Source organism: Lutjanus erythropterus, chromosome 6, assembly GCF_056507025.1.
Source record: "Lutjanus erythropterus isolate fLutEry1 chromosome 6, fLutEry1.hap2, whole genome shotgun sequence".
NCBI classification, from domain to species: Eukaryota; Metazoa; Chordata; class Actinopteri; order Lutjaniformes; family Lutjanidae; genus Lutjanus; species Lutjanus erythropterus.
Window position 1 is genome coordinate 35,176,415 of NC_139322.1, and position 25,357 is coordinate 35,201,771.

A 25,357-nucleotide genomic window follows, 5' to 3' on the forward strand; every position below is an offset into this window, starting at 1 on the left:
TATTCTTCTAGTGAACAATCAAAAATTGAAATGCTGTCCTTCAGAAACAATCCAAGGCACACTGTGAGGTTTGTACAAAATTTAAACACCTGTATTTTACATGTCAAAAAGCGTTAAAAATGACCAACGTGTATTGAGAAATACAGGTCTTCTTCAAGATCGGTCAGAAGGAACTTGCACGTCTATGTTGTGTTACACTAATAAGTTGAATAGAAAGGTGGTGATACATCTTAAAAATGAAAAAAAAAGGGGTTGGGGGAAACCAAATGAAAGGAGAAAAAAGAAAATAGTAATAAAAATTAAATTACTTTTTTCTTATTTTATTTTGTTTATTTCTTTTCTTTTTTCTCATTCCCTCTTCCTCCTTGCTCTGCACTTCAGCTCATAAACTTTACCCGTTGACATTTTCTCACGAGTGCCTGATCGATTCCTGCACATGTGCAAGAAGGAACTGAGATGGCTCACCTCTTAGCTACCTCCATCATCCACTCCAGAAAAAAACACTGTCTTTAATTATAGATTTTCTAGCCTGAGGTGGCATTTTAGTTGCCTCGGGCAATCTGGCAATCCTTATTGCATTGTAAAAGTCTTCTTCTATCATTGAGCCCTGACGTAAGTCTGTGTCAACACTTTTCATCTTTCTTCTTTCTTTTCATCTGTTTGTACTCAGGTCTAAACCCACTTGTTCCAAAATTCTTCAAAAATCACTCTTGAATATAAACATCCATGACTTTCTGAGACAGTTGGACAGTGTAGTTTTTAGTGGATGTTACTCAAGCAGGACTGAATAATTCATTTGATGGTTTTGGTGCACCAGCAAGTACACTGTTTGACTTCTCACTACAGCTTAACATTTCAGACACCTGCTCGTGCAGACTTCTAACCTTCCTGTTTTTTCTCCTCAGAATATTTGCCATGCTACATGGGAAGGCTCTGAACTCCACCCTGCTCTTGCTCCTCGTCCTCATCATCTTTGCCGCTGCCCATGGTCGCTCCTACCCTCGTTTCTCCCGCAATGACACTGAATTCCAGCACCTGGTGCTCCACCCAGACCCCTCCGTGGGGACGGTGTACGTGGGGGCCAGGGACCACCTCTTCCAGCTGGACGGATCAGATGGACTCCGGCTGGAGCAAGAGGAGACGACCGGTCCCGTGAGCGACAGCAAGGACTGCCTCCCCCCGGTCAACGAGCTGAACTGCCCCCAGGCCAGGAGAACCAATAACCACAACAAGTTACTGCTGGTGGATCCAAAGGCACAGGAGTTGATCACCTGCGGTAGCATCCACCAGGGCACCTGCCAGAAACGCAGCCTGGCGTCCATCAAGAAGGTTCTCTTCTCCACCGAGAGGCCCGTGGATACACAGTACGTTGCGGCCAATGATCCATCAGTTTCGACCGTGGGGTTGGTGGTGGAGCTTCGTGGCGGGGAAAGGACGGTGATGTATGTGGGTAGGGGATACACCGCCAGCCACCCACCCATCTCCACCCGCCACCTTTCATCAGAGCCCGTCTTTTCCTACGAGGAGACGGCAAAGCTGGCTGTGGCCGGGCGTCTGTCGGAATACGACCACCATTTTGTGATGGCCTTCACGCGCCGCTCGTATGTGTACTTCTTGTTTTACCGCCGTGACATCAAGTCGATATCGAGGGAGTACCGGACCTATGCTGCCAGAGTTTGCCTGGACGACACCTCCTACTATTCCTATGTGGAAGTTCCTCTTGTCTGCCGATCGTCTTCCGCTCCATCCAGGACTTACAACCTGCTCCAGGCTGCACAGGTAATTTCTATATGTGCACATATGTTCCCCTAAATATCATCAAGATATGAGTCCAGTCTTGTAGGAAGCAACAATTCAAAACATGGCTTAATTTCTTAGCCTGAGAACAATTCAAAACTGCAAATCGGTCTGAAACTTCTCAGTTCCATTTCAGTTTCTATGGGCGGTTATCAGCAGACGCAGATGAAAATGCCTCTGGACACAATTAGGGTTGGGTACCAAACTCTGTACTTTTAAGGGTTTTGACCGAATTACATTGGTACTACTGAGTACTAATTCTTGTTAGTTAAATCAATTGGTGCCAAATTTTAATGCCTAAGAGCACATCTGGGTGAGAGAACCCCTGCAGCTCGTTCAGGTCACAGTGAGTCAAGTTAGTGGCAAGCTGAAAGTGGTCGTAAGTGTGATTAAACTTTTCAAAACTCAGTGCAGAAAACCTTTTAATCCACAAGATGAAAAAAGGCTGTTTTCTGACTTTTTAGAGATACATGGCACTCACAGGACAGACAGGCATCTTGATGGTCTTACAGACCATGATGCATTGCTGTAGATTGAACTAACCATCAGTGACCTATAAAGTAGTTAAAATGAGCTCAACCCTAAACATCTACAGCAGTAACATTAATGCACTAATATTAAATCCAAAAACATCAGAAATTACATCACTGAAAGGAAACATTGTACTGCAACATGACTACTTTTACAGTAGTTTTGTGAATGCCCTACACAGCTTGCGTAGTGTGCGTACAGGGCCGACCAGCTCTGGTCTTGGTTGACTTGGTTTAGCGTTCGCCAACACTCAGCCACCAGCTGTCTGAAATTCTTTACCAACATGCAATTTAGTACACTATAATAACATGTAAGATTTATTATTATGTCCGCAACCCGAGTATGAAACCAGTAGTGCGTAAACTGCATACTATTAACTGGATAACATTACAGTAGGCTATGCAAGCACTATGGTAGTGACGGAGACAACAAAACAGGAGGAATATCACAGGTGCTTCATCCAAGACACACGTCACAGCTAGCCCTGATGACAGGGATGTTCTTATGGTGCGTTAAGTGTTGGGTTTTATAACTGAAAGTACAGAAAGTGAACGGTACCTAACTGGACCCACAACCAACCACAGCAAAAAACTTGTAAAGCTTAGCCTAAATTAAATTGATCAAATCCTGTCAGAAGTACAGCAAACACATCTTTCCCATCGACAAAAGCTTTAAATGTAAATTGTTTGTTCTTCTTTTAGAGCAGTGGCTTTTAAAGTTTTTCTGCATAAGGCACACCAAAGGGCAAACTGAAATCTCAGTGAGTACCAGCCAATCAGAGGCACAGTTCCTGCAGTGGAGAAATAAGACATGCCATGAATGAAACAGGACATTTTTGATGCATCACACTCCAGTAGATCCCACAATGAAGCAACTGCAAGAACAACAAAAACTCTGGTTCGTTTCAACAGAGAGTTTACAAAGGAATTTCTTTAGGATATAGACTTTGCCTCTGTATTAGGAAATTAGTGCAAAGTACTAATGTAATAAATTAAAAATTCAGTCATAACTTTTTGTGGTTGTATGCTGCAATAATAATGCATGGTTGTCACATTTCATACCCTATTTGGTTTGTTCATTACTGACGCAAGAGCTGGTTCACCAGAACTTTCCACATAACAGATTTGTCTGGATCCCAGCCAATGAACTTCAAACCTTTCTTTGAGAAGTTGGTTTACATCTGATGAGTTTTTCCCACGCCTTTGTTGCAACAGGTGGGACAAGGTGCGGGCAGGGAAGGCGAGGATCTCCTGGGAGTCTTCTCCACCCGCGCAGGCTCCACAAACAACAATCCCCTGGACGCCTCGGCCCTGTGCGTTTACCCGCTGGATGAGCTCGACAGACACATCGACTCCACCCGCGACCTCTGCTACACCCAGGACGGCAGGGTGGAGGGGACAGGAGAGGTGGCTTACATAGAGTACGAGGTCAAGTCCAGCTGTGCCAACCTGCCCTTGGTAAGGATGCAGTAGATAAAGGAAGAGTGTAAAAGGAGCAATACGCAGCCATTGCACGTGCAAAAAAAAGTCCAAATAGTGAGTTGGAGCTGCAGACTGTATATTAAATTGGTTGAAATCCTGTTTAATATATAATCTGTGGATGGAGGGAGTTGTTTGCCCCCCACCCCCTCCTCCCCTGACCTGGCAGAGAGCTGCAGGAGCTCCACAGGAGCGCAGGAGGCATGCATGCTTGTAAATCGACAATAACAAGCGAGGACGAGTCCTCCACTGTAAGTTGATCAGCTGTTTATAACTGTCAGTTGTCTGTCAGTGTAAAGTTAAGCCTGTTATCCTGAAAACAAAAGCCCACTGCTCTGAAATAACACACCCTGGACGATGGGTTAAGTGGCTGCCTGTCTCGCTGCCTGCCAGACTCCATTAACATTTTGCTTAATTTAACAGTTATAAACATCTATGCCTTTGACGGAAAATAATAAGAGGAGATAAAATGTAGAGAATGCTTCAAAAATACTGAAATCGTGGCTCCAAACTGGAAGTATTACAAAGAGAAGTGCAGATCAGGAGGAGACTGTTTTGAGCATTTTGAGACGACCGGGAGAAAGTTCTTGTGGCTGCTTGTAAAGTGCCACTGCTAACTAAACCTGCAAGCACCAAACAGGGCAAAACAGTAAGCAGATATGACTCGAGTTCTGTCAAATTTGGATTCAGTTGGAGCGGGACTCCTGCGCGAACTGTCAGAGTTGTAGCCATAGCCGTAGGGTCGGTCTACGCTTTTGTGTTTTGACCTCGGTCATGATGGTGGTACTCGGAGAGGCTGATATTTCCTCAGGTGGTACATGGTGTAAAAAGTTTGAGAAACACTGTTCTAAACGATTTTCAATGACTCATAAACAGACATGTACTTATTTGGTGAAAATTCAGCATTAATCTGAATGTTTAAGCATCAACATCTATTTGTTGTAGAAAATGTAGAAAATTTTCTCTGATGGAAGAAAAGAACATATTTTCGTCAATAACACGCTCATATGAGACTCTCAAATGATTGTTTCCCTTTGGTCCTCTCAGCAGAACTGCATGCTATAGTTTTTTCTGCTTTGTATGCTTGTTACAGTGTGGACCCGGGCCGTATGGTACATACATTAGGCTGTATTGAATTATGAATTATTTCCTGCGCTCTTTATGTACCTTAAGTATATTGACTCACTTGTTTTCAGTGGTCAAAACAGAAAGTAGAGCACGGTAACAAGGAACGGCTGGATTGCTGAGATTAAGCTGAGTAACAGGAAGAAATGAAAACAGGCGAGTCTTGTAATGAGGCTCCAGCTCCCAGATGCCCCGGGAGTAGCTTTGCCCAGCTGCAGCCCTCCACTGACCCCCTCTGCTGCCCTGCAGCCGCTCAGGTCCTGCCAACCCTCAGAACCATTTAATGGGATCGTTAGGGATCAATAAACCAAACTAACCCTGAATCAGCTGTGCTGCTGCTTAATGAGCTCTGACAAGGAAGGATAGGAGTTCTTTTGAAACCCACTGACATAAGAGGACAGAGAGCGAGAGACAGAGAGAATGAGGGGGACGTGTAGATACATGGGAAAAGAAAGACTAGCACAGAGTGTGACAGGGGCGCAGATTATAGAGGAATAAACGGAGATGCCGAGTAAAAAATGGAGAGATGATTGAAGGATGCATTAGATCACAGTTCTCCTCGCAACAACCATAATCCTATTTTTTGATAAACTCTGAGTAGACTAAAAAAAGATGTCCCGTTCTGCTTCCTCCTTCAGGGCCAATTATCTGCAGCCAGAGCTCGGAGACTTACTGGAAAGCAGGATTTGGTGGGGTTGTTTTGCCCAACCATAAGAGCGAGTTGGCTGCGTGTCCGTATGAGTCGACTTTAATCTATGGTGCAATCCTCTTACCGTGAATTAAGAGGATTCAAAGGCTCTGAGGCAATCGTTCGAAAGAATGGGAGACTCATTGAAAAGACGTGACTATGAATTTGTCAGTGTGAAGCTTAGATGTTTGACGTACTAAAATCAATAAAGCAAAAATAATCTTTTTCATCCGGATTACTTAGTTTCAAGAAAAGATCCATTCACTCCAGATTAAAACAGAAAGTCAATAAATAACTCAAAATGATAGCAATAAAACATTCTGTTTGGTGTTAATTTAAAGGGTCACTTCAGCTGGATAGTTTTGGAAATATTGGGCGTAGAGAGTTTAGCCTTCTCTCAAATATAGATGCCGACGGATACTGGATTTTTGGGGCAGATGCCAAAAAATTCTGATATCAATATATCAGACGATATTCTTTATTTATATCTAAAAAAATCACGTTATATCAGTGCATTGAAACGGTAAATTAAAATCAATATTTTCAATCATTCTAAATAGCTTGAATCAAGTAAAGGACCAAATGTACGTAAAATGCTGCCTATAAAACCAAGATAAATGAAGAAAAACAATCTGCATTTTGTTGTAAATTCAACAAAATACAATTCAATGCCTCTCATCCATGAGAAGATGCACAGTTCCTTATGCTCAGTGCTACTCTTGGTGGGTGTAGTTCAGTAGAAAGAAAATAGTTCCTACATGAAACTGCTCACAATGAGTAACCAGGTCATGATTTTTGGTACCACTTTATTTGAAGGAGTGACCTCACAGTGAGTTGGACAGTCATAACCGTGCTATGACACCTGTCACGAACATGAATTTTTATGACTGTTGTCTGTTAGTGTTGTTAGGTCAGTTATGTCATTTTTAATGCAAAGTTGACATTGTTTGAGATGTCTTCAGGACAACCTGACTTTATCAAACTTAAGCCAAGTTAAGTAGTATATTTTGGACTTGTCATCAATATTTCAAATGCTTTAAGAATTTTTTTTTTAGTTTCTTTGCATTAGAAATGACATAAGTGACTGCATGACACTCAATGACTACAGTTATGAACATTTATGAAGACTCCTGACATTCATAAAGACTATATATGTATTTCATTATCTTTTATTGTACAAACTATTGTGATTTACATTATTTTTAATTGTCTTGTGATTATAATTGCACTTTGACAACATATGTGAAAGGTCATGCCAGTAAAGCCTATTAAATTGAATTGACTCCTTCATGTTGATGACTTGTGTCATGGCATGGTTATGACAGTGTAATGACAGTCTTATGAACATCCCTTCAAATAAAGTTGTTACCATATTTCTTTTTTGGTGCTTTGAGCACCACAAGCCGTGTGCCATGTAGTTCCATTATTTTCAAGAGAAGGCAGGCGTCTCTTAGGTCGATATCTCCAAAACTTGGCAACTCACATGATCTAGATGGATAAACAGCACTACAGATAACAGGAAAAATCTGAATTTTTGTTTTTAGGTTGAACTGCCCTTTTAAGGACAAGCCAGCTGAGTTATCTCTGTGTTGTGGTCATATGTTGTAGAATACCCTTAAGGCGTATCCCTGCGGCTCTGACCACACCCCGAGTCCGATGGCGAGCCGATCACCGCTGGAAGCCAAAGCTGTGTGGCACACCTCAGCCGCCCGTCTCACCGCTGTGGCCGTCAGCGTCCGAGAGGGACACAGCATCGCCTTCCTCGGAGACTCCAGAGGCACTCTGCACAAGGTAGCTCATCCCATGTGCTGTCATACTTACTCGCTTTTTTTGTGCCAGTTTCTGTAAGCCCTCGCGCCTGCCCCAGCATGCACTAGGTGGAGGGCAGGGAGACGCCCTGGACAAAATCTCCAGGACATCACAGGGAAAACAAAGATCTGGAATATTGGGTAATTTTCCTATTAAGGCAGTTTCATAATTTTCCTTTGAAGACAGACACACAAGTTGGGCTTACCTAGCCGCCTGCTCCTTCTAAGGATCTCTATGAATCATATCTTACAAAGCAAACACACCTTACACCACATAAAACATTTGAAACCAATTTCAGGGATGCTTTTTTTCTAAGCCAATGCCAGTTCCCATATCCTTCTACATCGCTATGCAGCTACGGCCTGGAAGATTCCAGTCATTCCGACATTCATAGTTTTCCAGCATACACAGACTAGCATACCACCATGATCCCAGGCCTAATACATTTGCTTTTGTTCTGTGGACGGCAGAATGTGATTGTTGGACACTGGAACGTGATGCATTTTTGAGCTGATGTTTTAAAGAAGTGATACATTTTTAAAGGTTTTTTTTGGAAGACGGATGGAATGTTAGATTTTTTGCCCTTGTTTGTCGCTGCTTTTTCCCATATTGTCCAAAAAAACTGCTGCCTATCACCACCTTTAGAACAACATCTGCATGTCTGACAGTTACATGTAGAGATTGAGATAAGAGGATTGTTGACATAACTCTGCTCTGAGGTATTCGAGGACTTGGTTATCGTCTAGACTAGTATTTTGCTGTGTCTGTGCATGTGTGTATTTGATGTGTGTGTGAAAGTGAGAGAGAGAGAGAGAGAGACACAGAGTCAGACATAGTGCTTTTAGGTAGCAGATCAAAGCAGCGCTCCATGTAGCCATCTGAAGTAAGCTATTGTAACAGGATTATCGTATCACAGCAGGACAAATTCCACAGCATCCAGATACAGGACTGTGTGTGTGTAGGTGTGTGTGTGTGTGTGTGTGTGTGTGTGTGTGTGTGTGTGTGTGTGTGTGTGTGTGTGTGTGAGTGAGAGAAGCGAAATTGGTGGCCTATTTTAGACCTTATACAGTGTGTTTTGGATGCCCAGTGTCGCAATCTTTGTCACCAGCTTGATTTCAAAACAGCTGTCATGCATTTTTCTCAGCCAACAGAGTTTTTCCGCTTTGGTTTGCATATTGATTCATCGAACAAGTTGTAACATGTTGGCTACTTAGCTGTAGATGTACCAGTAGGAATTTGAACTTTTGACTGTGTCACGTTAGCTCCTGGTTTTAGCCTCATATTTCTATTTATCGATCTTCTCGTCTAAAGGGATGTGTCCACCAGCTTTTTTTTCCTTCTGAAAATTCCAGATGCCCTCGTCTTAAATCACCCAGCTGGGAGCGCTTTGGAGACGCAGTGTTTTTGTTTTTTTCCATCGGAGACACTTTGGTTCCAATAACCTGGAATATCCACGGAACAGAGTTAATTCATGTTGTGCAAACACCTGATTTCACACAGTTTTTGTAGCCGTCCTGCTACCCCTGTGAGTTCCCCCAGCACAGACGCACAGATTCAGCCTTCAGACTGTATGCAAAACTTTTATTGTGACACTAGTGCCCAGAACACAACAACAAAATCATCAGAACACAACATGTGGCTGGCTGCTCCAGCACATGTCCTCCAGTCTGTTCAGTTAAACCAAAAACTCAGGCAGAGTTCCTCTCCTTTGTCTGGGCAGCAGTCCTCTGAGGGCCAGCACACTACCGCATGAAAAAAGGAGAGAGATGTAATGAGAAAAAAACAGCAGCTGCTGTGTCAATCAATTCACCTGAGACTACTCTCAGGAGTCGTCCCCCAACACCTCTCTCTCCTGCAGCTGACGGCTAACCACACCCGCCTCCACAGTTTGTGTTATGAACAAATGCTGGATGTAAAAATTCGTGGCAAGGGTAGAGTAGTTTTGCTCTGGTCCTTGGTCTGTATGGATGGGAAAAGTGAAGCATGTAGAGAAAGAGGACAGTCTATGTGGCTTCATAAGATTTTGTGGACAAAAGACATTTTGGCAAGTGCCTGTGTTTAGTTCAAAGGATGAAGCTGGATGGAGCCAGGTTCAAGGAGTTCTGTATGAGCAGGACACAGTTTGTGGCATTTGTCCTGCCCCTTATCCTCTGCAATTTAACAGCCGGGTAAAAAGTGACACGGATAACTGCGGAATTTTAGTTGAAGGAAGAGATGCTTTGGTGGATACAGTCCTTAAATCTCCCCAAAGGAAAAATTTGTTTCTCACAATTGTCTTTTCTTTGTCTCATGAGAAATAAATGAGATTCTTACTTTAAGCTCACTTAAGTCTCATCTGCATTTCCTAAACCCCCCCCCTTTGAAGAAAAAAGACGCAAAACAAAGAGTCTTGATGACCGTATGGACCACTGAGACACATTTAAGCTCTCATTTAAGACCACCAAGTTTTCTTTTTAATCTCACTGTCATCTCAAGAGCTGATTATTTAAGACAAATTTAAGATCAGTACAGTGAAACAAAAAAAGAACATTTTAAGATCTTCAGTTGGGTTCAAATTAGTCTCAGGCTGAGACGAGACAAAGGCTGTTTCTCAGGAGCAGAATTTAAGAAATATGAGAAAATGGTCTCATAGGGGTCTTAAACTGAGCTCATTTACATCCAGGAGACACAGGCTAGACAAAGACGAGATCTTATTTTAAACTTTTCCTTTCCTCTGGGTTGACAAGTCTTGTATTGTCCAAAATGAAAAGTTGATCATCAAATATCTGCCCCTCTCCCATACACCTGTAGCACAGATATTGACTCATCAATACAGCATCATATTCTCCCTGAAACGTGGCATGCAAAACGACAAACTGCATAAATGTTTCAGTTATCACGCATTACAGAGCTACTTCTCGTGCCATTATATGTTGAGTGCATCCTCGTAATGGGACAACTGATTCTCCATTGTGTTCACAGTGATCAAGTGAGAGCCTTATGGAAAGAGGCACGAAAACCTCTGCTAATCTCATTAACATGAGGTAACATGAGAGTTTGAAGGCCTGGGAATCACTTAAGCCAGAGGTGTCTTCCTGTGCTTCATATTAGATTTGACTGTGCCGTAATCACATTCACGGCCACTTCTGCTGCGATCCTGCACAAGTGTGATTTGATTTCCGTTTTTGAGTTGTAAGCTGAAGAAGATATTCCTTCATTTTAGTCTTGCAGAATGAGGAATGTACCACTTTTCTTGAAAAATGCTTATCTGTGTCTTGTAGATAGAACTCAGATTCCAAAAGAGTTTGGATGCTGAGTAAAACGCAAGTAAAAACAGAATGCAGTGATTTGCAAACTTTGCAACCTATAGTGTATTGATTAACTTAATTGTCTTTTGAAAATATGCATTTATTCTGGATTGAATGCCTGCACCACTTTCGAAAAAAGTTGGCACAGGTGCATGTTTGTCACTGTGCTACGTCGCCTTTTCTTTTAACAACAGCCAGTAAAGGTTTGACCACTGAGGACGGTAATTGTTGAGGTCTTGAAAGCGACCTTCTTTCTCATTCTTGCTTGAGATACGACTTAAGGTGCTAAACAGTCCAGGGTCTATTTTTCCACTTCATAACGCGACGTCACATCCGTATCGGAACGCCACCTTTGGAGGGCAAAACAGAACGGTTTCTGTTGTATCGGATAGTTGTTGTGCGATTGGATGCACTAACCAATGAGGAGACAAGCCTGGGCAGTGTTTCTACAGAATCCCATATGATGACATGTACGCAGCGAACACTTAACCAAAGTTCACATCATGAGATATTATGTTAACCTAACAAAATGATACTGCCTTGTTGTTACTGCCCTACAACACTGACTACAATGACCCTGAATCTAACTAAAACCCTTAATGTTAGCTGGCTAACGTTAGCTTTGCTTTGACAATGAGGAGTTTCTTTAGTGACTCAAATATGGTGGCGGGTGCTGTATATAGACCGCAAGTGCCCAAAACTTAGTTTGTTTTCATATCTTTGTTTTTCTTTAGTTGAAATGTGATCCAAATATTGGTGGCTTGAAAAAGAGAGGACTTTTAACAGCTTGTGCTGTGTCTCTGTGGAGAGTCTGGTGTGAGTCGCCATGTTGGCCCATTGTTTTTGCCCTCCAAGTCACCATGCATGTCACTGAACTGAAAACTATGAATAGTAGATGGGTCTGGACTGCAAGCAGGCCCCTCTAGTACCTGAACTCTTTTACTAGCCGCACTGTTGTGACATGAAGAGATTGTGTCTTGGCACTGTCTTGCTGAAAAAGACATCGTCTGGATGGCAGCATATGTTGCTCCAAAACCATCACATCGCTGGCTTTTGAAATTAGCTCTGGCAAAAGTCTGGATGGCCCTTTTCCTCTGAAATGTGGACTAATCAGCACACGTTTTCAGCTTTCCGTCCGTCCATCACAGATGAGCTCAGGCACCAAGAAGCCAGCAGTTTTTTTGGATGTTGAAATTTCGCTTTGCATGGTCAAGTCTTAACTTGTATTGGTAGATGCAGCGATGAAGTGTGTTGGCTGACAACAGTATTCTGAAGAGTTCATGTTCCTGAGTCCTTCATACAATCATGTTGGTTTTTAATGCAGTGCTGCCTCAGGGATCAAAGGTCACAGGTATTCAGTGTTGGTCAGTTAACCTGTTTACCAGGGGAAGTTCCCAAACAGGTGTTTTTAAAGCATTCCATATTTTTTATCAATCTTTTGCTGCCCTTGTCCCAACTTTATTGGAACATGTTACAGGCATCAAAGTGTGTATTTACAAAAAACAATAAAGGTTAAGAGTTTGAACATTAAATGTCTTGTCTTTGTACTGTATTCATTTGAACATAGGTCAAAAATAATTTGCACATCACTGCATTTTTTTATGTGTCCCAGCATTTTTGGAATCAGGGTTGTATAAGTCCATGATAGTCCTGTTTCATCAAATATAGCTTACATATCACTTCCTGAAGTGTCTCTTGTTTTACTGCTCTGCTTCTTCAGGTGTATCTGGGCCAAGATGGCCAGGTGGAGGTGTACGCAAACATGACGATCCAGCCCAACTCACCCATTAACAGTGACCTTTTATTGGACCAGAATGGAGCACACATCTACATCATGACCACAACTACTGTAAGTCTAAAGCTTTAGGAACACGGTTTTGGACAGTTGGAGGTGGTAAATCTGATTTTTGTTTAAAAAAAACAGTATTGAATCCAGCAGATTATGTTAAGTAAGCTGTCACAGATTTCTTGTGTTTTATTTTGGAACCGGTCAACAGATGCATAAACAGCCGAAGCCCTCTTGTCGAGTCTGCCCATTCAACGTCTCACCCAGATGTCTCCATACATGAGACCGAACATGGCTTGTCATTCATTGTCAAACAATTTATCGTTTGTCAAGAGTTTTTTCAGGCTTTGATACTTCCTCAAGCTGTGTCTCTCTCTCAGATAAAGAGGATAAAAGAACTAGAGGCAATGAGTATAAGAGAAAACAGAGAGGCCAGCTGGCTGCCAGGGTCAGAGGTCGCTAACCCCTCTGTGATGGGTACAACAGTCAGCAGGAGGTGCAAGGTCAGACATAACAATGGTATTGATCAGAGAAAGTGGCCTCCATTGTGTTGGCACACTCCCTACAGAGTGTCTGTGTGGGTAGCCATAGATGCTAATGAATGGGTATGGGAAGCTGCTAGTCTATACACTGAAGGGCTTGTCTCACTTCTGGACCTCTGAACATCTTAATCCGAATGTAGAGCTGTAGCCTCAAGTTAGATTTAACTTATGTAGAACCACACCAAAATTAATACAAACATTGCAGCTGTCATAACGTAATACTAGTATTCCTCTTTTGATACCACAACAAAAAGAAAAAAAAGTCCAAGGTACACAAAATAGTCATAAAAAGTCATTGAACGCTTTCTGGTTTTGCTATGATGCGAGCCAAATTTCAGGTAGGACATTAAAGACTGAACTGAACTGAGGTCTTGAATAGATAGAGATTTATTATAGCTGTGGTACTTTTGTTTTTTTTGTTTTTTTTTCGGAGTCAGACATATCGTTATATTTTTAAATGTGGCCAAAGGCAGTGAACAGCTTTTCTGGATAAACAACGCTGAATGAACCTACATAAAGAGGCAACTAGTAAGAAGATGTGATACTGTATTATGACACCAACTGCAGCTAAAAACGAACAAACAAAACAGTAACTTTGTTAATTTTGAAGTTGAAAAAGCCAGAAAGAGGCTCAGTGGCCATTTTGCCATGAAATAGTGGAGTAAACACACTAAAAGAGTCAAGAAGAGGTGAAAGAAGTTATAGAAACAAGTAACATTATGGACCTTAACACTGTCATTAGTAGCTGAAAAAACATTGTTAAATTAGACAAGCTAACGAGAGATTAGCTATGGTATGGTAGTATTCAGCTGCAGCTACCCAGTAAGCTAGTTAGCCCAGTGACTATCATTAAAACAAATACCATAAATGCATGATTAAAAATCACTTAATGTCATCATGCTTTTTATTATGTTTTGCATTCAATAAGAGCAAAACCCATAAAAAGTTGAGGACTGTCTCAAAACCCTAAGTGCTCTTCAGGACTTGGCAAACACTACTATAAAGCAATGATCATAGTAGGTGTGTAAGTCTATAACCGTGTGGTTGACAATAAATAGAAAGGCTCTCTGATGGATGATATAAATCTTTTATAAGGTCTTGTGGCTTAATGAAGAGTGTATTTTCAGTGTATTAGTCCTAAAGGTGAAACGGAGCAGATTATAACTTGTAGCATACCCCTGGTGCCCAACTCATTCACCACAGAAATGTGTCTTTGTGTCCTGACCCCCGCTTATCTGTCATTTTCAGGTAGAGAAGCGTCCAGTGGCAGAATGTGGAGATCACCTGGACTGTCAGTCCTGTCTGTCTGCCAAAGACCCCTACTGTGGCTGGTGTGTCCTGGAGGGACGGTGAGTCAGCGGACATGTGATGGGGGAAAAAAAGAAAACCCCGCCGTGAATGTTCTTTCCTGTCCTTGTCCACATTCTCTTTTCCTTTATCTCTCTTTCTTCTCTGTGGTGTTTCAGCTGCGGTCAGCGCTGGGAGTGCCAGCGAGGATCTGAGCAGGGCCAGTGGCTGTGGAGTTTTAACCAGACGCAGCAGTGCCTCAGTATCCAGCACCTCAGCCTCTACAACATCAGCCGGGGGGAGAAAACTGATGTAATTCGGGGGCAAGAGTGGGGAACAGATGGGAGGAATGCACAATGAGACTCTGCTGTTTGCCTGTTGTAGTCATTCTGGACCATGTTATACATTAGAGTTTTGTCCTTTTTAAAAGATAAGAGTTGAATCCAACACTTTAACTTGAACAACAATCATTTTCTGCTCATTTTCTTCTTCTGATGTCCCCTTTTTCATTCTGTGTCCCTCCCTCAGATTACAGTGTCGGTCGAGGGCCTCCCCAGTCTAGGAAAAGGAGAGGCCTACTCTTGCTTCTTCCAGGACACAGAGTCTCCTGCCTCACTCACTAACTCTGGTGTGATATGCTCCACCCCTGATGCCAGCAGCCTGCCCCCCATTGGCCATGGAGATGGTGAGTGTCTTTGTCTTTCAGTCAGTTGTACCCAGTTTGTACACTTTTTTCAGTATTATCATTTCATAATTCTTGAAAGGGAGTCAGAAAATTTAAATTTAGTGCGACAGTGCTTGTAAGAATGATGCAGAAGTTTTTCAAATAGTTGACCTTTACTGGTGACTTTTTTCTTTTTTTCTGATGCAGAGTTTGTGATGGTGACCCTGTCCCTGCGTTTCATAAATGTGACGGTGGCAGAGACAGAGTTCACCTTCTACAACTGCAGCTTGGTCCAACAGCTCTCTGGACGCAGGCCGTGAGTACACACACGGTTAAAGTTAAACTTATTTTATTTTACTCTTATAGCTCAGCATGTATAAATACTAAGATGACAGGAGGTGCAAGTAAAAGGAACAGCAAGGTATAGATTTTTACTGTTACTAATTTTTATCATGATCTGTGTTGTTGCTCTGCCTGTACTCCTGCTGTGTGCTCTGCTAGATGCCAAGGGTGTGTAAGCAGCCGCTGGGGGTGCAACTGGTGTATCCACCAGCATGTCTGCACACACAAACACACCTGCAGCCAAGGAGTCACCATCTACAACCAGAACGTGAGTCTGCAGAAAGGCTATTGATTGTAGTGAGAAATGTTGAGATGCAAACAGATTTCAGGGGTATATATACACTCAGCTGCCAGTTTATGAGGTGCACTTAGCTGGAAACTAATGCAGTTTAATACTGAAACTGTTTTAGAGAGGTGCTGAGTCAATTGTACAGTGAAGGATCTAGTTTGTGAGGCTGCTGAACTGTATAAAAGAAGTCAGTGGTGCACCTTTCAACCCTCATCATCATGATCATGGTATCAGATCATTTATAAAACTCTCCTTGGCAAAAGCATGGATTCCATTTCCCTCCTTTTATAATTAATTACTAGCAATAGTTTCTGATCACTGCAACTGCTTTTGAATTTGTTTATCTGGGCTGCAGGACATATATCTCTGCTGCCGTATATACTGTATATTACGACGTTTTAAATTTTGTCTGATGTTGTTTTCTTGAACTAGCTGTATCTATGTTTTAATGTTGTGCATCGACTTAAAGTTAAAGTTAAATAAAATTTAATCAAATTAAAATGAGAAAAAATGAACTGCCAACACTTTAGATGAAAAAGATATTTTTAGGCAAGCAACATGTTACAGTACAACTTTCATGAACTGAAAACACACTGAAAAGGTCAAAGAGGAAAACACGTACACACCCAAAAACCATGTCACAGCTATTCAGATGTACACATGGACTCAGAGGGTAGCCATGCCCTGAAACATACCCTGCTTTATCATCTATGTTACTCTAGATGGGATCATAATTTACAAAATGAACATATCTTAAAAATTAGTGAAACCATAAACTCATTAGTAAAGTGTTTACTGAAGTCATCATTTATGACTCATAAATCAAGTGAGTAAGAAGTTAATTTTCTCATGCACTTCTATACAGTCCGTCCACTTCTTACATACAGTTTATGTGAGGGTGTGTACAACTCAACTTTATTCATGAAGTAAGGATTTATTGTGGGGCTGTTTTATAAGGCTACAATAGATTTAAGACTAGCCGCTGGCAAAATTTAGAGTAAAATTCACTGAGCTGTAGATGTAGGCTGTGATGCACATTTTAAACTGATAGTAATATATCTAATATTGACTTTTTTTTTTATTATTCAGTGTACTGGCTACACATTTTAATTGCTAAATATTCTAAGTATCACTTAAGGCCTACAACAATGATAAGAGAAAACTAAAATGTTAAAATAAGAACGATTCGTTTCCATTTCATTTTTTGTCAAAGTCACAGGGAGCCACTGAAGAGGGGCGAAAGAGCAGCACGTTGCTGACCCCTGAGCTTGGTGTACTTAATAAACTGCAACACTGGCTATGACCACTTCTTCTAAACAGGCTAAGTACCCTTACTGATATAAAAGCAGTGGACAAAATATTAGAAAATAGCTCTCAATATAATGCAGTATAGTTCAGCTGCAGCCTTTAAACTGACCATACAGCTGAGTCACCGCTGACACAGTCAAAACAAAAACTGAAAACAGAACCTTCATAAAGGTTGGATTTCTTTCACGACTTTTGTATTAGAACACATTAAGTGTACCTAATAATCTGGCGGCTAAGTGTATACTATATTGGGAAAAACCCTGTGTGGAATGTAAGTTAAAGGTTTGTTTTTCTGATCAGTCATCATTGAGCACTGTGCAACATGCTGCACATTAGTGTGTGTGTATGTTCTGTCTGTTTGCTGTGTTTGTGTTTTTTTTGTTCACTTCATGAATCTTTTTATTTAATGTCATTCATAAGTTGCTTTTTAATGTATTCGTATACCCTTTTTGTTTTATCCTAATTTTGTCTTCCCCCTTGCTGTTTTTTCTTTTCTTCCCCCGCTTGTTCACTTGTGCTTCTCCCATCATCAAGTTCAAACCGCCAACACCCACCATCCCACCACCCACCACCAGAAAACTGACCCCTTTACCACCTACTGTCCCGGCTGCTACAACAACAACAACAACAACAACAACAACAACAACAACAACAACAACAACAACACAGCCACCACCTCCCACAGTGACACCTGCCCTCACCACAGCAGCTGTCCCTCCAACCACCACCACAGTGACCCCACCCACCACTCCTAAAGCCGAATCCACCGCACCCCTCACCCCGGCCACAACTTCCCCCTTTGTCAGGGTCTTCACCCAGGCCACCACCTCTCACACTGATGTCACCAACACAGGTGGCTCCCTCTCTGAGGTGGAGGAGGGATTTGGTGGCGCCACGAGAGGTTTTTCAGAGGACGAGGAGGCTGAAACCTGGAATATCACTGATGAAACTCCCCACACTACATTACCCAGCAGCACTAGTGGCCAGTCAGACTTTGAACTGAGATTCTTAGAGCCGTCTGGCGAAGCTGTGGGCTCTTCCACCGATGTAAGCTCAACCACCTCCAGTGAAGTGTCCCTTCTAACAGACCTGTCTGTCACTGACAGCGAGGAGGTCGTCTCTCTGGCCGGATCTGAAGAGAGTGACTCACCTCCGTGGCTGAATGAGTGGGAGAAGCCGGAGGAAGAGACTAACGTGGACGCCAGCGAAAAGTCATCCAACTTTACGCAATCATCTCAAACAGTTACTGAGCCCGACTCTGAATCTGCAACAAACTACCAGTCAGATTCTTCGACTGGGTCTTATTTCCTGGTGAGTGCAGAAGCCATGTGTGAAGCTGGTGTAGAAGTCGCACAGTCACCGTGAGAAACTGCTTAAAGGAGAAGTTCAACATTTTTAAATAGAACCCATATTTTAAGGTTTTTTGTTGAGAGTTAGAATGATACTACTCTCATGTACAATATGAAGCTACAGCCATGAGCCAGTTAGCTTGGCTTAGCATGAATTTTGTCACAAAAGTAATAAAGTCTGACTACCAACACCTGTAAAGATCACTCACTAACATGTTATATCTCTGTTTAATCTGTACAAGAGAGACCAGCTAGCCCACTGCCAGTCTTTATGTTAAGCTAAGCTAACCGTGCCTTGGCTCCAGAGAGGGGAACAAGTTTTTTGTTTTGCAAGTTACAATCAGGACAAGACAAGCCTTAAGTTTTGAGTTCTAAGCAAGTCATAATGTAACTGAGTTTCTATTCTCATTGATTAAAAAAGTTAAGTTAAGCCATTAAGCTAATGTTAGCTAAGCATTAGCTTAGCTATACTTACCGTTTTTTGTGCATCTTCAAATGGCATTTGAAGTTTGAAGTTATTGCTTCTTCATCTATAAATTTCGACCCACACATTTCGCAGTTAGTTTTTATTATCATCTTCATCATTTTTTCTAACTGAAGCACAGTAATATAATATCATTTCTTTATGGTTCTTTCCTACAACTTGATTGGATGCTGCCGGATTGGTTTAAACAACAAATGAATCCAAGGGACGTTGTGGCAACTTGAGCTACGGATTGACTTGCTGAGAATGCATTGCATTAACCTTAGATGATTCAGGAAATGAAGGGAAATTAATTTATTTATTGCACTTTTTAAATAACAGGTGGTGAATGGCCGCACTTCTGCCTGACTGTAGTTTTAACAGATTACATGAGAGTAGTATCCAACTTCTCATCTCATGTTTGGACCAAAAAAGCAAATCAGCCCATTTTCCAAACTGTTAAACTTTTGCCTCTGAAATACTTCATAATTAACCCAGGAGATCTGAGCTTTAATCTGCAGTCAACACATCACTTCATACTCCACATTCTACAGCAATGGAAACAATGAGAAACACTGAACACTACACTTGTATTGCAGTAGGTCTCCTGCCAACAGGAACAGCAAACGACTGACACAAAATCAATGTAATCTCAGGTGGAACTAAGAAATTCAAGGCACTAACCTGACAGGTCTTATCGACTAGTCTGCCCTCTCCATACCATTTCTGCTCACCTCATTCAGTGCTCGCTGCAGGTAATCATGTTTCACTAATCCAGGACACCCAAATGTACATTTTCTCCAAGCTAAAGGAAGGTGGTATCCCTCTGATCATGACAAGATTTATTTTTATCCCTTCTTGTGTTTTATGTGCATGTCTGTTTCACTGTTTCAGTTTTGTTTGCAGTTGCTTTTTGTTTTCATGCTGTATTCTAGTCATAAACCAGATATAAGATGGGATGTAACTCCCATTTTGAATTTAATTGTTGTTTTATAGAGTTCACCTTTGGTTTAAAATATCTAAGTCCTTAGTTACTTACGCTACACACTGTAAAAATGTGCATCATCAATGCATCATCTATTTGTCTTGCATTCACACCTGTACTCGCTGTCCAGTCGTGATCAGATCACCCAGGATGCATGTTAATGCCAGATGTAAACAGGGCCTTAGCAGGTTGGAGCAACCAAATCTAAATCCCCATGATTCTGAAATAAGTTGTTCACATACATTTGAGTAGGATCTAAACGGCGATATTTCTATTGTAATGATTAATTATGTGTCATCAGGAATGTCCATGTGTGGAGAGGGTTCAGGACTCCTCTCTCCTCCCCGTCAACGTTGAGAGGAAGGTCACTCTGGTGGGACAACACCTAAACCTGTTCCAGGTAATGTAACCATCGACAGGGTCAACAGCCCCACTGTGTTAGCAGAGTAAGACATGACAATATGTTGATTGTCCAGCTTTATCTAAAAGATTCATGGCTGGGATTTGTCTTCAAGTCTTTCAAAGAGAGAAGCTTTGCAAACATATTCTGAAGAGTAATTTTCTTGAGATATGGTGACAGTTTCTGTTCAGCTTATGAGGATATAAAGCTTCATATTAAAAGCTTCAAACCACTGGAGGATTTGATGCATTCTGTGGTTTAGGATAGATTTTCACTGAGCATTATTATGTGAAGACTTTCAGTGGTGGTTTGCAGGGACAGTAGAATAAAAATCAGTTTGTACCACCTATTGGACCTCTACTGACAGTTTTTTGTTTATCTGTGTATGTGCTGCATTTAGGATGAGGATCTGGACTACGAGTGTGTGTTGGACATTGAGAATAAGTCGGTGGTGGTGGACGCCTCCGTGGAGCCGCATGCCACACAACAGTCAGTCTTCTTGATCACCTGCCAACCCCACCAGGTCAGAAAATATCTCAGTTATTATCTCGGTGTGTTGAAACTTTTAGTGTACACTCAAAAAGTCTGTAAATACTGGTGACTTGCATTGTTTAAAGTCCGTGAAAGTATTTCTCTCCAACTTTTCAATAAATATTCACAACTAAATGAGCATTAGGGCTGTGCAATATGACCAGAATTTCATATCCTGATGAAAATGACCACATGGAAACACCTCTTTCTTAGTTTGAATTATATTACTTTTACATTTTCATCCCCAAATCACATCCATGTGACAGTGTTTGTTTGTGCTGGCTTCATGCAAATTCTCCACCTGTATGTAGCCCAAATACCACAAAATATTGCCATGAAATGATTATTTTTTTCATATGTTATCATATTGCACATCCCTAATGAGCAACAATCACAGTTCGAGGTGGGAAAAGGTCCCTTTTTTATCATATATTGAAAGACTAAGCTAAAAACTCGGCTGGTCTGCGTCTTTATTGTTGTTGGTGATTTGATCAGATTTGACAAACACTGCTAGTAACATAAGCATCCAACGCCACAACTGATTCAAATCTTGCTAACGTGATTGGTGCACAGAAATACGTGATGTCACGTTTTTACAGATGAATGCTGCGGACTTAAGACCAGTGAGAAAAACAAGAACCAAACCAGAGATGCAGTAATCTATGATGTGAAATAATCCAAACTGTTCAAATGTTATCAGAATATTATAGAACTTGCAGTGATACTCTGAGATCTGAGAAAATATGTTTGACAGTTGAAGTTTTTTCTATCAAGGCCTAATATTTAAATATATTAATTTAGGGAAATTTCCTCACATGAGACTTTTTCCTTTGTCTGCTCAGCCATAGTGGGTCTCCTGTTGATCACACAGATATTCCTCTATTTATTTCAAACAGTCTGGTCACATTCATCACTCCCTGTGTGCCAGCAAACGTACCATCTTTCTGAAGGCGTTTATACAGCGTGCATGCAGCATACCGTAAACTTTCTCTGTCTCTGTCTGATGAAATAAACCACACTAGCGATAGACAGATTAATCGGGCCGATTATCTGGCATTTTGAGATAACGGGCAGCGGCCGATTCCTTTGCTCACAAGGCCGATAAACAAAGAATATCTGCAGACGCATCTGCATCGCACTTTTCAGCGTGTCTGCTGTGGAATGATGTTAGCGCGAGTTTTGGAAGCTGCTGAACAAGAATAGAAAAACAAATTTCTCCTGTTATTCTAAATGACAGTAAATCTAATCCAAAACTTACTGGCTAGAGGTAAATATATATTATATTACACTGTGTGAATGATGTCGCCTAGGACATACTTTACCTCACTCTTCCTTAAATAGCAGTCCTGTCCTGACAAGCATAACCCAACATAATTTTCTATATCATCAATTAATGAAAATTCCAACTAAATCAACACGTCTCTTGCTAAGATAACCATGTATATTAGCTTGTAATGTGCATGGAGTAATGGAATTATAGATTACTTTTCTTTACTCATATTTTGGCCGTCACGCTCTCTAAATATCAGCATCAGCCGTTGAAAAACTCATATCGGTTCACAACTAAACCGTATCCATCTAATACCGTCATAATGACTGTAAATGACTAAAAGTCAACCAGCAGAAAGGTCACAACCAGCGCCAATAACCCAGCAGCTTGTCATATTAACAAAAATCAATCAACTGCCATCTCCTGATTATGTGACTGTGTGTCTCCATGACTGTTTTTCATTCATTTTCATAACCAGATAATTTGACACATACTGCCACTGCTTCGCACATGAGTGTGCATAACATCAGCTCATATTACAGATCATGTCACATGGTTGTTGTTGTTTCAGTACGCCTACTCTGCCCTGATGGAGGAATACGCAGCCATGATCAACGTGAGGAGAAAAAACAACTTCCACATCGACAGCGCTGAGGATCTGTACGGTGAGGACTGTTCTCTGTGTGTGTGAGACCCATGAGCGTGTGTGTGTGTGTGACATATGAGACAGTCTGATTACTTACCGTACATGTTGTTTAGTCTGACATCAAAATAAAGTCATTTCCTCTGCCTGTCTTGTTTCAGTGACTCTGTTCAACTGCTCAGTGGGGCGGTCCGACTGCAGCCGATGTCGCACCGCCGACCCGAAGTACGAGTGCGTCTGGTGCGGCGGTGCAGCGAGCTCTCGCTGTGTGTACCAGGACTCCTGCACAGATGAGGTCCAACACACCTGTCCTGCACCCGTCATTCACTTCGTAAGAATACTTCTACCCTCCTTTGAACATTTTGAAAAATTTTTTTGCTTTGAGCAAGAAAGAAGGATGATGAAAGGAAAGGGTTGAAGAGTGTAGTTCATAATGATTTTATTTTTATGTGGAAATAGTCACTGTTTGAGAAAAGTTTGATACATTATGATGTGATTTGTTTTGACTGCACTGGTTTTAAAGTCTCTTTTATTCCCATCTGACAAATTTGATGTTTTTGAGTCATGTAAGATGGGCTGATTCTTAAACTTTAAACTATAGAAGGTAATATATTTCAGAGGCGTTTCCTGTGATATTTGTTTTAGAACAAAGGAAACACTTCACACATCTATTGAATGAGACAGGTGCGTTGGAGAGAGTAGAACAAAAAGTTGCAAAAAGACTCTCGCTTGCAATATTTCATTTATTTCTGGTGTTTCGGTACTAGACCTTCATCAGGCGAACAGTTTTTTTTGTTGTTGTTGTTCATGAGAAGCCATCTTAAATAGGGAGTGGTCGTCTGTTCACAATCAATCTTATTTCCCACGTGCAAACAAAGAGGGACAAAATTGTCACTTGGTTATTGAAACACACAAAAGTAACCCCAGTATGTCTGAATGGGCAAATGCATAATAAACTGAATCACATTCACAACAGATATGCAAATTACAAATAAATATTTCTTCTGCAAATGTCCTTTGAGAGTAGGTTTATTAAGATTATAAGTTAAAAACAGACATATTAAATGAACAAAACCTCACACACAATTACAATAAATGGTAGCAGTAAAAGACTCTTTTAAATTCCAGTGTTTGTAGCTGTGCCTAATTTATAGAAACATGACATCTGATTAAGATTAATATTATAAGAAATATTTCTATAATAATCAATGGGGGCTCAGAAAACATGCAGCAGGGATCATACTTATATAAATGGACACAATCAGCAGGTCACATTATTAGATGAACCTGATGATATATGTCCATTGGTTGTGGACAGACGACCACGCCCTATTTAAGATGGCTTCTCACAAACAAAAAAACTGTTTGCCTGTATCTTTGGCTGTCACAAGCCTGTAATAAGCCCAGATCGGTTGGTCTGTATACTCTGCCAGAGCACTCGTTGCACATGACCAGAGTCTGTCACACGGCAGGTATATTGTTTATTGAGTTATAGTCAGCTAGTTGTGCGAGAATGGCAGAGAAAGTGCGGCCAACATTTCAGGAATAACAGGAAACAAAGCAAGTCAAGTTTAATGAATTGTATTGACCCATGAGCTGACTGTGTCATTTTTCTTAAGCGTGATGTCAGAACAAGGCAGGATTGACATTTCATACTTCTGGTCTTGTGCTACAGTTGGACCCGGTATCCGGTCCTGTGGAGGGAGGAACAGTAGTGACCATCTCAGGTTCTAACTTGGGCCAGAGAGCCGAAGACATCCAGAACTCCGTCACAGTCGCCGGGGTCCCCTGCAGTGTGATCCACAGCAGATATGAAGTCTCCTCAAGGCAAGTCATCGCTGCACCTGAACAGGAAACTGCTTGCAAGATGAACCTTTCTTTTTTCCCTCCATCTTTTTTTAACTGTGACAGCCTCGTGTCTTGATCTTGCAGGATTGTGTGTGAGACGACGAGCAGTGGAGGAGAGAAGAGCGGCCAGGCATCCGTCAAAGTGAGGGGAGGAGGACTCGGGCTGTCTGCTCAGGTCTTCAGCTTCCAGGTAGATGAAACAACAGGCAATGTGTTTACACGCACACAAGAAACTCAGATAAATGAGGTGACTTTAAAGGGACCATTCACCAAAAAAAAAATGTAAAAAGTTAATTGTCTCCCCTGGATTGTAGTGATACTTATCCATCTAGATTGTTTTAGAGTGAGATGCCATATTGATATCAGCCATAGAGATGTCTGCCTTCTCTTAAATATAATGGGACTAAATGGCACTTGGTTTGTTACTCAGCATCTTGTTGGAAGAAGTTTCATATAAAAACTACTTTCTTAAATTGCTCATAACAAGGTGTGTAAATTATCTTGAGAATGTGGGTCATGATTTGTGGAGCGAGACACTGGTTATGCATTTTTCTGGTTACACCATCTAGTTCCATTATATTTTGAGGTGAACTGTTCCTTTAGTAGCGCTTTCACACCTAAACTGTTTGGTTCGAATCCAACAAATTCAAGTGCATTTGGTTGTAGTTCAGTTTATTTGGAATGGTTTGCAATCTGATGCAGACTGATACTGGTGCAACAGCCACTGTAGTTAAAGTAAGACGTGGCCTGGGGTAATTTTCAAACCCAAAATTTTCAAGAGTAAAGTAGTAAATCTGTGAGTAGAAAACTCACGCATTTAATGAGAGAAAACTCTATTTTTTTTGGAGATGATGAAGTTTGAAATATGTATGTTTGATTTTGTCCCTTTAAGGTTGCATCCTAAATAAAGATTAAACTTTAAAAGTAACGATTTC

At 41.3% G+C, this 25,357-nt stretch overlaps 1 protein-coding gene across 1 annotated transcript in view; it reads left to right on the forward strand.

The window, feature by feature from the left end:
* The first annotated feature begins 912 nt into the window (after nucleotides 1-912).
* Nucleotides 913-25,357, forward strand: part of LOC146325654 (plexin-B1-like) — a 45,313-nt gene continuing 20,868 nt past the window's right edge. The window contains exons 1-16 of the mRNA XM_084721784.1: nucleotides 913-1,779; nucleotides 3,543-3,785; nucleotides 7,228-7,410; nucleotides 12,436-12,564; nucleotides 14,292-14,392; nucleotides 14,510-14,642; nucleotides 14,859-15,015; nucleotides 15,202-15,310; nucleotides 15,496-15,604; nucleotides 17,468-18,244; nucleotides 20,032-20,130; nucleotides 20,531-20,653; nucleotides 22,503-22,596; nucleotides 22,736-22,905; nucleotides 24,250-24,401; nucleotides 24,507-24,612. Coding sequence (XP_084577910.1) covers nucleotides 916-1,779; nucleotides 3,543-3,785; nucleotides 7,228-7,410; nucleotides 12,436-12,564; nucleotides 14,292-14,392; nucleotides 14,510-14,642; nucleotides 14,859-15,015; nucleotides 15,202-15,310; nucleotides 15,496-15,604; nucleotides 17,468-18,244; nucleotides 20,032-20,130; nucleotides 20,531-20,653; nucleotides 22,503-22,596; nucleotides 22,736-22,905; nucleotides 24,250-24,401; nucleotides 24,507-24,612 — 3,549 coding nt within the window. The 5' untranslated portion in view covers nucleotides 913-915. The remainder of the gene's footprint in view (nucleotides 1,780-3,542; nucleotides 3,786-7,227; nucleotides 7,411-12,435; nucleotides 12,565-14,291; nucleotides 14,393-14,509; nucleotides 14,643-14,858; nucleotides 15,016-15,201; nucleotides 15,311-15,495; nucleotides 15,605-17,467; nucleotides 18,245-20,031; nucleotides 20,131-20,530; nucleotides 20,654-22,502; nucleotides 22,597-22,735; nucleotides 22,906-24,249; nucleotides 24,402-24,506; nucleotides 24,613-25,357) is intronic.